Raw genomic sequence first — 14,879 nt, 5'->3', positions numbered from 1 at the left:
TTCATTTAGGTCATTATTCCTAAGATTGGAGGGATTTCTTGCTTCTTAGTCCACGTCAAGCCCTGTTTAGGCAAATTATCTTTGATTTAGCCTGAGTATCCATCAGATCGTTTTACACGAAAAGTGTAACATTTTCATTCTGGAGCATTCCTTGATCTAAGTGAAATTCCATTCTATTCCTAAGCCACACACAATCTAATTGCTCATTCCAGTTGGAAATTTGATAATGGTATTCCTGAAAAGCAATGTGTAAGATTAATTCACAGAGTATTACATGTGAAGTAAAAACAAATTTCAGGGAACAATTTAAAAAAAAAAGTATAATGATCTTTTAATGAACAGTATCAAATGGAAACAAAATCTGGTACTTTCTGAAAAAAAAGAAACTTTTTTTAAAGGATGGATGTGGGGTCTTCCAGAGCCTTAGAACATCAAGAACTGAATAGACTTGATTAAATGTTGTCAAACATCAACTCAGTCGCCACTGAGGTATGTGCCTGCTCACATATTCCAGTGGGTGCATGAAACCAGATCTGAGCCAGGTTGACAAACTGTGGAGCGGGCAAGTATTTTTCAGTTGCTGGACACAGATGGTGAACTGGAAAAATGGCTAGTTAAGTGTCACAAAGCTTCACAGCCAGGTTCAGGATGCACTCTATACCATTACATAATTTTTCTTTTTAAAATAACACATTTCTTAAGGTGTACACATACAAAAATCACAACAGATATTTTTCCATTGGAGTCACATTGAACCAACTTAATCCAAGCCAATTTAGATGATTTGAGGCAGTGGTAGGCTGAGGGGGACCTCCTGGGAAGAACAGAACCATTAGCATTTTATGCCATTCTCCTATAGTGCTCTGTTTTGTTACATTTATGAAGGACAGTCTTTGTGTTGCAAATGCAGGAATAGAAGCAGCATCCAATTTGCTCACAGCAAGATCTCTCAAAACAGCACAAAAAAAAAGACTAAAAAGCTTATCCACTTTCTTTTAGACAATGTCAGTTGTAGGATAAACACTGGCCTAGGATAGTAGGGAAATCTTCTTAGTTCTGCCTCAAAACTGTGGGTACGAGACATCTTACACCCAACTAAGAGAAGTGGCTGGTTCTTGGCTTAACATCTCCTCTGACACTGCAGCACAACCTTGCTATTGCTCCTTTGGTAATGCAGCATTCCCTCAGTACTGACCCTCTGACAGTGTAGCACTCCCTCAGTACTGACCCTCCCAACGTGCAATGCCTTCTCATATTGCAGTCAGAGTGTCAGTCTGGATTATGATCTTGGGATGCTTTCTGTAAGCTATTCCCCCTGAAACAGTTGCCAGTGCGTTACCCACTAAGCCTTAGCAAAATGCTGCTTTGTTCTGACCTCCTGAATATTTCCTACCTTTGCTGTTTTAATTTTAGATTTTCAGGGCCTGCACTATCATGCTGTTAAATGAGGATTAATGCTTCCCCTGCCCCTATCCAGTATTAACACTAACCTAGAGTTTCTATCTGGTCAGTGTTAATGCCCACCTTATAAGCACAGGTCCAGTTCCTCTGCTTTTGCTCTCACTCGACCAATGGATCAAAGTTCGACTGACATAAGGTACAGTTACATATTTCAAAACCTATACAAGGACATGGGCAGCAGACACATGGGAGCACCTTCCCTCACAAGTTCCTATCTACACCACATGGCCTGCAGTGGTACAAGAAGGCAGCTCACCACCACCTTTTCCAAGGCAGTTGTGGATGGACAACAAATGCTGGCCTAGCCTGAGATATCCACATTCATTTAAAGAATGCAAATAAATGGAGACAGAGAGACTTAAGCTGACATGCGTGTGTACTTCAAGATCAGGGTCAGCAAAAACATAAGGAGATAGGACAACATAATTGCTCACAGAATCCCCTTCAAAAGGTGGAAAGTGTGACCCAATACTTCTCTAAGTAGGCAAGTCAGATGGTGTCAAGGTATTCACCGTACTGTTGGAAGACGACTGGCATCACACTCTAGTCCCAAGGGATCGGTGTCCTGCTGCTCACCTTACCAAGGGTGGCTGTCTGGATACTTCCGCCGATCTCTTAACCAGATTAACTAGACACAGGAAGAAGCTCCACCAGGAATTCATTCGGTGACGCGCAAGGGTTGTGCCTTGCGCGTGATCGAGGCAACTGCAACCTGATTCTAAGCGTTCACCTGGATTAATTATGAATTAATAACAATAATACAAACAAAAAAAAATTAAATTCACAGTTTAAGATGCAGGGCGAAAAGAACCAGGTGAAACCAGAATCCTGCGATAATACCTGCGCTCCTTACAAGCGGTAGGGGAGAGTGTCGAGATACACAGGCAGCTCCACTCGTGCCTCTAAAAAGTGTGGTGCTCGACCAGGGTGTCCTGCGGTTAGCAGCAGGACATTCCTGCCTTTGGAAGAGAGGCAGACTAACACAGTGACTCTCACACAGGATGCCGGTCCCCTAGCAGACCTGTCTGCTGGCTTCAGGAGAAGCTTAAGGCCTTTGGCTGGAGTTATGAGATGAAAGGAAACCATTTGAGCCATAAAGATGGGGAAAGGAAATGCCAACCCGACTTCCCCGCTAAGCTCGGCTCCTCACGCAGCTGGGATGAATGATCTTGGGGCTAGCTGCTGTCTTAATGCTGTAGAGTTCTGAATGAAAGTAGTTGAAACAGAGATTTGTAGTGGTGCTGTTGTTGTTTGGGGGGTGGGGGAGGGAGGTTTCAGTGTGGGGCAGAGGTGGGGAGAAGGTACAGAGAGAAATCCATGATTGCTGGGTGGTCTCACGGTGGTCCAACTATAGTCAGGCTGCTCTCGGGAATAGCATCCTGGTACGACTCGAGCCTGGCCAAACGACTCTGCTCCAGGGCGATGGCCTCTGCGGAGTGCTTGCATTTCTCCGAGCCGCACTGGCAGGTGAAATATTTACACTTGATGTCCCAAAACCGGTCTCCGTAATCAAAGCTGGTAAAAGGTGAAGAGAAGTGTGGAAATCAATTTAAAAAATAAGAGCACGAGCAGTCAAAATCACAACATATGTCACAGAAGAGAATGGGAGGTGCTGGGCGGAGGAGTTTCATCTCCTTTTGAGCCTCTAACACGTTTCCCAGTGAGACTTCACAAGGTAGATGGTGAGATGCACCCTGGCTTGAGGGGGTCTTCAACAAGGGACCACAATGGGACGGAATCACGTGTACCCTAATCTTTGTGGGAAAATAGGGAACTGATTGCTGGACCGCTTGATGAGAGATTTGTATCCCTGATAGCCATAGGTGAGGTGCCAGAATACTGAGGGTTGCTAACGTGGTACCATTATTTAAGAAAGATGGTAAGGAAAAGCCAGGGAACTGTAGACCGGTGAGCTTGACATCAAAGATGAGCAAATTACTGGAGGGGATTCTGAGGGATAGGATTTACACATATTTGGAAAGGCAAGGATTGATTAGGGATGGTCAACATGGCCATAGTGTCTCACTAACTTGATTGAGGCATTTGAAAAAAAGTGACACAGAGGATTGATGAGGGCAGAGGGTGGACACGATCTATATTGACTTCAGTACAGAGGAACATCGATTATCTGCAAGAGATGGGGGCGGGGGGGCATTATTTCGTTCGGATAATTGATTTCCTCTGGGGATTGGAGTTTTCTGTGAAGTTTGCTCCCCGTTCAGGAGACGAGGCAGCAGCACACTGCGTGCGAGCCCCGGTGACCTGTAGTGTACCGCAAGGATCAGTGCTCTGTCAACTGTTTTTTGTCATCTGTATAAACAATTTCAATGTGAATATAGGAGGTATGTCAGTAAACATACAGATAACACCAAAATGGGCTGTATAGTGGACAGTGAAAATGGGACCTTGATCAGATGGACTGATGGGCCAGAGTGGTAGATGAAGTTTAATGTAGATAAATATGAGGTGCTACATTTTGGAAAGGCAAATCAGGGCAGGTTTGAAACAGTTAATGGTAAGTACCGGGGAGTGTTTATGAACAAAGAGACCTTGGAGTGCAGGTTCATTGTTGCTTGAAGGTAGAGTTGTAGGTAGATAGGATAGTGAAGGAGGCATTTGGTATGCTTTCCTTTACTGGTCAGAGCATTGACTAAAGGAGTTGGGAGGCCATGTTGCAGCTGTACAGGACATTGGTTAGTCACTTTTGGAATACTGCCTTCAAATCTAGTCTCATTCCTATAGGAATGTATAGGAAAGTTAAACATGTCAAGGTTCACGGAAGATTTGCAAGAATATTTGCAAGAGTTGGAGGGTTTGAACTAAAGGGAGAGGCTGAATAGGCTGAGGCTGTTTTCGCTGGAGTGTCAGATGCTGAGGGGTGGCCTTGTAGAGGTTTATAAAATCATGGAAATGATAAATAGGTAAGGTCTTTTCCCCAAGGTAGCAGAATCCAGAACTCACTTTCTCCTCTGCTGCGCTTTTCCAGCAACACATTTTCAGCTCTGATCTCTAGCATCAGCAGTCCTCACTTTCTCCTTACAGTGAGAGGGGCAAGATCTAAAAGGGACCTAAGGAACAACGTTTTCACGCAGTGAAAGGTGCGTGTATGGAATGAATTGCTCAAAGGTGGTGAAGGAGGAGGCTGGTACAATTACAATATTCATGAGGAACATGGATTGGTATATGAATAGGAAGGATTTAGAGAGATATGAGCCAAGTGCTGGCAAAGGGGACTAGATTACTTTTGGGTATCTGGTCCTTATAGACAAGTTGGACTGAAGGGCCTGTTTCTATTCTGTGCATCTCTGTGACTCTATATCTTGAAGAATCACAGAATTACTTTGCCACAGGAGGAAGCCTTTGGGGGATTTGTGTCTGCACCAGGTCAATCAGCATATGTCAATCAGTGTCATACTCCTGCTTTCTCCTTGTAACTTCCCACATTCTTCCTCTTTAGATGACAGCTCAATTCCCTTTTGACTGTCTTGGTTGAACCTGCCTCTACCACAATCTCAGGCCACATGAAGATTATTTTCTTTATGTCAATTTTGCCTCTTTTGCCAATTACTTTAAATGTATGCCCTCTTGTTTCAGATACCTTCACAGAGAGGAGGAGAAATTTCTTCTCTCACATGGTCATTAACGTCTCCTCATCTCATTCTTAAATGATAGACTCCCCATTTTCTTTTTAAACCATGTTCCCCAGCTCAAGATTCTCCTACAGATAGCAAAAGGTCAAAAACGCTACACAAGGACAAGTAGTTGCAGTTGGTATGGAGGCATCCTGACACAGAGACCTCAGGAACAGCTCACCCAAGCTCCTCGCCTGTTTTGATATCCCGACTGCTGAAGAACGCAATCCGGGGGAATCGGAGGTCCTGATGAAGCATGAAGACGCGTACAGGAATGATGTTGGGGTCGCACAGGTGGTTTATGAAGCGGCTCACATTGCCATAGTAACGGGCATCAATGCAGTACACTTCCCCATCCTGGAGCACAACACAGACAGAAAAAAATTAAGTCTCACACCTTGCAGATATAATTTGATGTATGACCCTCACTGGAGTCAGGCTTCAATGAAGAATCTTCTGCAGCCCACTGCACCTTTAATTATAAAACTCAGAAGGAAAGTCGTAATCTCGAGTTGGTCACATTTCTACAGATTTCATCCCATGCCCGCCAATCATTAATTGCCCCATTGACTAATCAGGCTTTATCCCCAACTCTCAAATATTTAGATATTATTAAACAAAACTATTCAAAGCAAAATTGTTAAAACACAGATAACAATGCCTATGAATTCTGTCTCTCAGAATTCCCAGTGAGATTAATCTTCAAACCCGCGGCCACTTGATCATCAAGCACCGATGGTAATACTGAGCTAATTATGAGAATATTGCATTCAGTTCTGACCCAACACTGAACCAGTACGAGGGGAAGCTATGGTGCAGGTATTTATGCATTGCTGACTATTTGGCATCTCAACTGAGCCTCAGTCAGCAGCCAGGTGAGCACTCAATAAAATAGCATTACCTTATTGTCCAGGTCAAAAAGGTAGGAGTCATCTTCACGCACGTCCGCTTCAGCATCTGAAATGATCTCACCAACGTACCTGAATCACAGATAAAACAATTAGAAACACTGCGGAGAGGGCAATGGGTGTTGAGGGTTGGATGGGGTAAAGAGAGACAGACAGAGAGAATGCAAAAGAGACACAGCTCGGTTGAGGTCATGTAGGATTAGGAGGGAAACTAGCATCTGCATTGATTTAGTTGAGTGAAAATCCCATAATCCAAGTATATTCATCAAGGTATTACTGTAGTGTTCTGCTTAACAGTAGCCAATGTTGATCTTGAACTCGACACCATGCGACTGTGCTTAGCTTCACCTGACAAATGAGATTGTGAACAGGATGGAGACAATACAATAAAGTTTAGTCTTGAAGCTGCAAAGGTGAGGGCTTTGTTTCTTTTCAGCTTTAGGCTTCTAAAGGTTGAATAAGACAGACATGCTGTACTTGGAGGCTTATTAGCCAAGCAAGGAATTAAAACCACATAGTAGTATCACAATTGACTAAGTGCAATCTTTGTATGAAGGGTTGGCTTTGTAACAACGTGTACAATGATTTAAAGTAATTTGTAGAGTAGAATACTTTGTGTATTAGTTTTGTTTTAACAGGCATAAAAAGGATAATGTAAATGGTTTCAAGCATTCAAGGCCAAAAAGGTAAATTGGCAGTGCTAAGTAAGTGTCTGATTTAATGGGAACAATGCCAAATCAGGCAACATTGAGAGATGAGCACAAAGATAACCATTCTGTGCTGACTGCAAATACTTCCATTTACCATTTACAAAGAGGTAAAGAGCTTTTTAAATTATCCTTACTGAAGAAGTGACAATAACAAAACCAAATGAAGAGGATGGGCCCATCACGAGTGAAGGAACGAGTCAAGACGAATTGGGCAAGTGATACCAGTCAATTAGAGAGTTATCATGTGTCCCTCAATACAATTAGCAATAAATTTTACTTAGCTGAGGGCAACTTAAACGTCAAGTTTTAAATTAAAGGGTAGGCAATGGCCTAGACTATTAATCCAGAGATCCAGGTAATGATCTCAGTACATGGGTTGGAATCATACCATGGTAGATGGTGGATTTTGAATTCAATAATAATCTAATGACAAGAGTCTAATGATGACCATGAAACCATTGCCAATTGTCCGAAAAACCCATCTGGTTGACTCATGTCCTTTAGGGAAGGAAATGTGCCACCCTCACCTGGTCTGGCCTACACGCAACTTTAGACCCAATGTAGTTGACTCTTCACTACCCTCTGAGCAATTCAGGATGGGCAGTAAATGCTTGTCCAGCCAGTGACACTCACATTCCATGAATGATTTTTTAAAGAAGTGGTTAGAAGCATGGAAAGAACTAATAAGCAATAGCTTCAGGTTACCAGCAGGCACTGGAGAAGTCTGAAGTTATCCAGCTCCCAAGTGGAAGTGAAAGGCCCTCAAGGCATTGGAGAGAGACCAAGAAACCAAGTGTTAACCTGCACCCTGAGCAGAACCAGGAAGTAAGAGCAAACATAATACAGCTGCCCTGTTTTAATAGGTATTAATCATAGCCTGAGTAAAGTTTCCTGAGTTACTGCACTCAGCTTGTCTCCAACTGCTTGATTAGTTAGAGTCTCAAATGAACAAGTTCACATTGGAATTCGAGTTGAAACTATGCAAGACCCCTAAAATGTACAGGAGCAAAGGCAAGAAGAGGGTGTGAGAAGAGGAGAAAGCAAAAGGAATAGGGGAGCAAGCGCAAGACAGAAAGGAAGAGAGTGCAAGTGAGAGCATGAAAGACAGAGCACAAGGGAGAGAGAAAGCGTGAGCAAGCAGAAGAAAAGAGAGAGGGAAACAGTGCATGTAAGAATGCGTGAGAGAGAAAGAGAGCACGAGGATTGGGAGAGTTAGACAATCAGCAAGTAAAATAAACTATATTTATATAACACCTTTGATGACCACATGGATGTCCCTCAGCTTTTTACAATCAATGAATTATTTCTGAAGAACTGTCACTGCTGCAGTGCAGGAAATGCAGCTGCTCGCAATATGCTAAACAAACTCCCACCACCAGGTGTGTGACGACATCCAGATAATCTGTGAGGTTTTTTTTCATTCGTAGAATGTGGGCACTGCTGGCTGGGCCAACATTTATTGTCCATCTCTAATTACCCTAGGGGAGGTGGTGGTGAGCCACATTCTTGAACAGCTGCAATCCATTTGGTGGAGGTAGATCCACAATGCTATGAAGGTGTTCCAGGATTTTGACTCTGCCTTATGTTGGTGGAGGGACAAAGATTAGTCAGGGACATCAGTGACAAATCCTCTGCACTTTTTCAGAAATAACGTCATGGGATCCTTTGCAACCAACTTAACAGTTTGGTGAGGCCTTGTTTTAACATCTCACACCAAACAGTACAGCATTCAGACAGCGTGAGAGACAACAATCTACCTATCTTAATTCCCAGTGCAGTGGGAAACTCCACTCTCAAACCACTGATGCCAAAAATAGAAACGGGTGCAGTAGGGAATGTCTACTTAACACAACCCCTCCTCAGGTTGGCACAAGACAGAGTGTGTTTCGGGAAGGGTCAGGGACAAGACTCAAAAAAACCCAACAAAGTAGAAAAAGGAGAGAGAGAGAGAGAGAGAGAGAGAGGAGGGAGAGAGAGCGAGCACGAGAGAGAGAGAGAGAAAGAAGAGAGAGAGAGCGAGAGAGAAAGAAAGAAAGAGAGAGAGGAAGAAAGAAAGAGAGAAGGAGAGAAGGAGAGAGAGAAAGAGAGAGAGAGAGAGAAAAAGAGAGAAAGAAAGCAAAAAACGCGAGAAAAGTGAGAGAGAGAGATAGAAAAGAGAGATAGAAAGAAAAGTGAAAGAGAGGATAGATAGACCGACAGACAAACACCGTTTATGAAACCTACATTGGGGAACGAACAGTGACAATCAGGCTTGTCTTCTGATCAAATGTTTATTAAAAGTCCTATCGATCGACATGTCCACTGATGCAGGTTGTTGCTGATTGGAATGAACACCCAAAAGCCAGCAGGGTTGGAAGGAGCCACAGAATGGCCAGAATCACACATCATGGAGCATTTTGTGCACTGTACTTACTCACAGATGAAGGTCCCCTGTGGAATGTCCTGCAGAGCTCGCACACCCCAGCCCATCTTCTCTGTCCGATAGAGCTGTAAGCGAACTCTTCACGGCAAAATAAAAGATAATAATCAGTGTAAGGCAATCTTTTATAATCAGTGTGAAACCCACTGCCATTCCCTAATCTCATGGTAGCAGCAGTTCAGTGTTCTTCAGTCACTTCCAAGATTCGACCCAGTAATTAGGTCAATGTGTTCCCACACACCTCTCTCCCTAAATTTCCTCATTGCCTTCCTGAATTCTCACTGGGATTCAGCTAATAGAGGTACAAATTGTCCTTCTCATGCAGGATCTGGAACAGTGAGCATTGGGACAGCAGCTTGACTGCAGAGGCATCATCCACCGGTGTTGATACCCTCCTTGCCACGATCCTCCCTCAAATGCAGAAGAAGCAATAGTGAGGATGGTTAAGAAGGGGTTAAGGGGACAGTGACCAGCAAGGGATTTCCTCCTCTACCCCCTTCATTCCCTCAGTTCAGGGAGGGGTATAACCAATGGGATTATTGGGAGTGGTCTATTTGGCACAGACAGACATGAACTGGGCACCTCAGTTTAACACAAAAAAGGAGGAATGGGATGGGAAGAATTCTCAAGAGAAAGCTCACGAAAAATACATTACAGGAAGACCTGGGGAAATAAAAGGAGGTAAACTCTTCAAATCAAGACGCCTGTTCAGAGAAATGTTGAGAGGGGTCTCTGCCACCAACCACTTCCTTCAATAGGACACTGTATCAGGGAGTGTAGCTAAGTGTGAGGTGATTCACTTTGGTAAGAGTAATAAAAAGATGGATTACTGGGCTAATGGTAGACTACTTGGTAGTGTGGAAGAGCAGAGGGATCTTGGTGTCCATGTACACAGATCTCTGAAAGTTGCCACCCAGGTAAATAGTGCAGTGAAGAAGGCATATGGCGTACTGGCTTTTATTGGTAGAGGAATTGAGTTCCGGAGTCCTGAGGTCATGCTGCAGTTGTATAAGACTCTGGTGTGGCCGCATCTGGAATATTGTGTGCAGTTTTGGTCGCCATACTATAGGAAGGATGTGGAGGCACTGGAACGGGTACAGAGGAGGTTTACCAGGATGTTGCCTGGTATGGTAGGAAGATCCTATGAGGAAAGGCTGAGGCACTTGGGGTTGTTTTCATTGGAGAAAAGAAGGTTTAGGGGTGACTTGATAGAGGTGTACAAGATGATTAGGGGGTTAGATAGGGTTGACAGTGAGAACCTTTTTCCACGCATGGAGTCAGCTATTACAAGGGGGCATAGCTTTAAATTAAGGGGGGTAGATATAGGACTGATGTTAGGGGTAGGTTCTTCACTCAGCGAGTCGTAAGTTCATGGAATGCCCTGCCAGTAGCAGTAGTGGACTCTCCCTCTTTATGGGTATTTAAGCGGGCATTGGATAGGTATATGGAGGATAGTGGGTTAGTGTAGGTTAGGTGGGCTTTGATCGGCGCAACATCGAGGGCCGAAGGGCCTGTACTGCGCTGTATTCTTCTATGTTCTATGTTCTATGAGTGACGACTGAGTTTAAAGGGGTGAGAGGAGCAGTGGGAGATGGGTTTAACCTCTATACATCAACCGTCTCTTACCTGATTCCACTTTGCACCACACGGTTCTTGCATGTCCGCCAGCAGGAACACGCCTGATTGCACTCGAAGATCAGGGGCGGCTCAATCTTGTTGAATTCTTGTAAAAGACGCCCATCCTTCTCGGTTAAAAAAGGAGGGAAAGTGGGTTAACAGTGGGGATCGACCGGGTCTGACATATGCCATTATTTTGCTCTGTGTTGTGACCATAACAGAGAGAGATAGGTTTCTCCATGTTCCTCCAGAGAATCAGAGAGTGGTTGAAGCACAGAAGGAAACCATTCAGCCCATTGTCACCATGCTGGCTATCTGCTTCAGCTACTTAGCTCATCTTACTCCCTTACCTTTTCCCTCTAGCCCTGCTTTCTGTTCTCTTCAGGTGCGTATCTAACTCTTCTTTGTAAGGTACATTCCCACTAGTATTCACCTTTCATTCTAGATGCAAACCCTTCACTGCATTTTTCCCTGCAATGCCATTGCCTTTTGTTGCCAATAATTCTCACAGGATGCCTTCTGGTTCTCAATCTTGAATAAGAGCATTATAAACAGGAAAAGGACATTTGACCAATTTAGCTCCACTCCATCATTCAATATGATCACGGCTGATCAGATACTGCACTCCACTTTCCTGTCAGTTCTTCATTGCCGCAGAGCACAAAATCTAACACAGTCTTGACCCAACCTCCACAGCACCCCGAGGTAGAGCCCATTGACCCTCACAGAAAATACATCCTTCTCAACGTCGTCCTAAATGGGAGATCCTTTATGTTTAAGCTTCACTCCTGGTTCTTAATTTTAATGCAGAGTTGAGGAGGTTAATAACACTAGGCAAAGAAAAGTTGCTGCTGCTGTCACCAATATGCTCTGGCATGCAGGTCCCAATCTGCTGCTGTAGACACATTAACCAGTCTATACATTTCCTGCTTTCCGTTCTGTTAATACACTTTCAATCTAATGGAAACTTTCCAGAACCTAGGCAATTTTGGAAAACTAAATCTATTCCATCTGCTATCTCTGTAGCTATGTCTTTTAAATGGAAAAGGGCATAGAAGATATAGAATGTAGGGAAATAGATGGTGACATCTTGAAAAATGTCCATATTACAGAGGAGGAAGTGCTGGATGTCCTGAAACGTACAAAAGGTGGATAAATCCCCAGGACCTGATCAGGGATACCTGACAACTCTGTGGGAAGCTATGGAAGTGATTGCTGGGCCTCTTGCGGAGATATTTGTATCATCGATAGTCACAGGTGAGATGCCAGAAGACTGGAGGTTGGCTAACGTGGTGCCACTGTTTAAGAAGGGCGGTAGGGACAAGCCAGGGAACTATAGACCAGTGAGCCTGACGTCGGTGGTGGGCAAGTTGCTGGAGGGAATCCAGAGGGACAGGATGTACATGTATTTGCAAAGGTAAGGACTGATTAGGGATAGTCAACATGGCTTGTGCGTGGGAAATCATGTCTCACAAACCTTGACTGAGGTTTTTTGAAGAAGTAACAAAGAGGATTGATGAGGGCAGAGTGGTAGATGTGATCTATGTGGACTTCAGTAAGGCATTTGACAAGGCTCCCCATGGGAGAGTCATTTGCAAGGTTAGATCTCATGGAATACAGGGAGTACTAGCCATTTGGATACAGAACTAGCTCGAAAGGTAGAAGACAGAGGGTGGTGGTGGAGAGTTGTTTTTCAGAATGGAGGCCTGTGACCAGTGGAGTGCCACAAGGATCAGTGCTGGGTCCTCTACTTTTTGTCATTTATATAAATGATGTGGATGCGAGCATAAGAGATATATTTCGTAAGTTTGCAGATGACACCAAAATTGGAGGCGTAGTGGGCAGCGTAGAAAGTTACTTCGGATTACAACGGGATCTTGATCAGATTGGCCAATGGGCTGAGAAGTGGCAGATGGAGTTTAATTCAGATAAATACGAGGTGCTGCATTGTGGGAAAGGAAATGTTAGCAGGACCTTACCATTAAGTGTACAAGTTTGTGGGTGGCACGGTGGCAGTGGGTGGCACGGTGGCACAGTGGTTAGCACTGCTGCCTCACAGCGCCAGAGACTCAATTCCCGCCTCAGGCGACTCTCTGTGTGGAGTTTGCACGTTCTCCCCGTGTCTGCGTGGGTTTCCTCCGGGTGCTCCGGTTTCCTCCCACAGTCCAAAGATGTGCAGGTCAGGTGAATGGGCCATGCTAAATTGCCCGTAGTGTTAGGTAAGGGGTAGATGTAGATGTAGGGGTATGGGTGGGTTACGCTTCGGCGGGGCGGTGTGGACTTGTTGGGCTGAAGGGCCTGTTTCCACACTGTAAGTAATCTAATCTAAAAAAAAGTCCTAGGGAGTGTTGCTGAACAAAGAGACCTTGGAGTGCAGGTTCATAGCTCCTTGAAAGTGGAGTCACAGGTACATAGGATAATTAAGAAGGTGTTTGGTATGCTTTCCTTTATTGGTCAGAGTATTGAGTACAGGAGTTGGGAGGTCTTGTTGCGGCTGTACAGGACATTGCTTAGGCCTCTGTTGGAATACTGCGTGCAATTCTGGTCTCCTTCCTATCGGAAAGATGTTGTGAAACTTGAAAGGGTTCAGAAAAGATTTACAAGGATGTTGCCAGGGTTGGAGGATTTCAGCTATGGGGAGAGGCTGAACAGGCTAGGACTGTTTTCCCTGGAGCGTCGGAGGCTGAGGTTTACAAAATTATGAGGGGCATGGATAGGATAAATAGACAAAGTCTTTTCCCTGGGGTCGGGGAGTCCAAAACTAGAGGGCATAGGTTTAGGGTGAGAGGGGAAAGATATAAAAGAGACCTAAGGGGCAACTTTTTCCCACGCAGAGGGTGGTAAGTGTATGGAATGAGCTGCCAGAGGAAGAGCTGGAGGCTGGTACAATTGCAACATTTAAAAGGCATTTGGACGGGTATATGAATAGGAAGGGTTTGGAGGGATAGGGGCTGGGTGATGGTAGGTGAGATTTGATTGGGTTGTGATATCTGGTCAGCATGGACGAGTTGGACCGAAGTGTCTGTTTCCATTCTGTACATCTCTATGACTCTAAGAGCCAAGGATGCATGTATTCATCCCATTAGTTTTCCTGATACTTTTTTCTCAAGTGATCCTGAATATTTTAAGTTACTCCCTCACTTTGTCTCAATTTTTTCCCAATTTAAATATGGCTAAAAAGAGACATGGAGCTAAAGGTTTTCATGCTGCACTCTGTAGCGACACGAGAAAACAACTTTTTCTTTCATCATTCTTTTTACGTTTCTAACATTTTCTCAAACGTCTGGCCAACCATTAATCTTTGCATGTTTGTACATGATCGCCAATTTCACGCCATCTTTGAACTCCCTGGTTACTCATGGTGGCCCTTCTCACAGACTCTCACCAGAATATATCTTTGTTAAGAGTCACGAAATATCTTTTATTTATTCTGCCATGGGTTGCGGGCATCGCTGGTTCGACCAGCAATTATTGTCTGTTCCTGGCTGTCAGCCACATTGCTGTGGGTCTGGAATCACGCATCAGCTATACAAGGTAAAGATGTCACTTTCCTTCTGTAAAGGAATTATTTCCTCATTTCACTTTGGCTGAAAGTTTTTCTAATCTTGAAGGGTGTCACTGGCTAGGCCAGTATTTGTTGCCATTATTGCATTTTGACACAACTGAGTGGCTTGCCAGACCATTTCAGAGCTACCCACATGAAGTCAAATGCTATTGATTCACAGGAATGGAGATATCACTGGCTAGGCCAACATTCATTGCACAGCCCTAGATGTCCAAAGGGCAACTGAGAATCAACCACATTGCTGTGGGTCTGGAATCACATGGTGGCAGATTCTTTCCTCCATTTCACCATTTTCTAATTCCACATTTTTATTAATTTCATTCAAATTTCACCAGTTGCCATTGGTGGGATTTGAACTCTTAAAAGTATTAGCCTAAGGTAGTGGATTACCAGTCCATACCATGAGTATGTCACCACCTCCCCTCTATCATGTTATATTCACTTTAACCGACAAGATCCTTTTCTATTAAGTTGTTAATTTATTTGGTCTCGTTACACTTAACCAGGTCCAAAATAACTTGACTCTGGGTAGGTTTCGGAATGTGTTATTGTCCCCCACATTTTACA

At 44.0% G+C, this 14,879-nt stretch overlaps 1 protein-coding gene across 3 annotated transcripts in view; it reads right to left on the bottom strand.

The window, feature by feature from the left end:
• Positions 1-305: 305 nt before the first annotated feature.
• Positions 306-14,879, bottom strand: part of LOC140455342 (histone-lysine N-methyltransferase EHMT2-like) — a 91,180-nt gene continuing 76,606 nt past the window's right edge. For all 3 annotated transcript variants that reach the window (XM_072550121.1, XM_072550124.1, XM_072550122.1), the window contains 5 exons: positions 10,757-10,872; positions 9,125-9,211; positions 5,995-6,073; positions 5,275-5,450; positions 306-2,976 (listed from right to left, as the gene is read on the bottom strand). In XM_072550121.1, the coding sequence (XP_072406222.1) occupies positions 2,796-2,976; positions 5,275-5,450; positions 5,995-6,073; positions 9,125-9,211; positions 10,757-10,872 (639 nt within the window). In that variant the 3' untranslated portion in view covers positions 306-2,795. The remainder of the gene's footprint in view (positions 2,977-5,274; positions 5,451-5,994; positions 6,074-9,124; positions 9,212-10,756; positions 10,873-14,879) is intronic.

Source organism: Chiloscyllium punctatum, chromosome 30, assembly GCF_047496795.1.
Source record: "Chiloscyllium punctatum isolate Juve2018m chromosome 30, sChiPun1.3, whole genome shotgun sequence".
Lineage (NCBI taxonomy): Eukaryota > Metazoa > Chordata > Chondrichthyes > Orectolobiformes > Hemiscylliidae > Chiloscyllium > Chiloscyllium punctatum.
The sequence above is the reverse complement of the archived record's forward strand: the minus strand, read 5'-3'. Positions and strand labels throughout refer to the sequence as shown.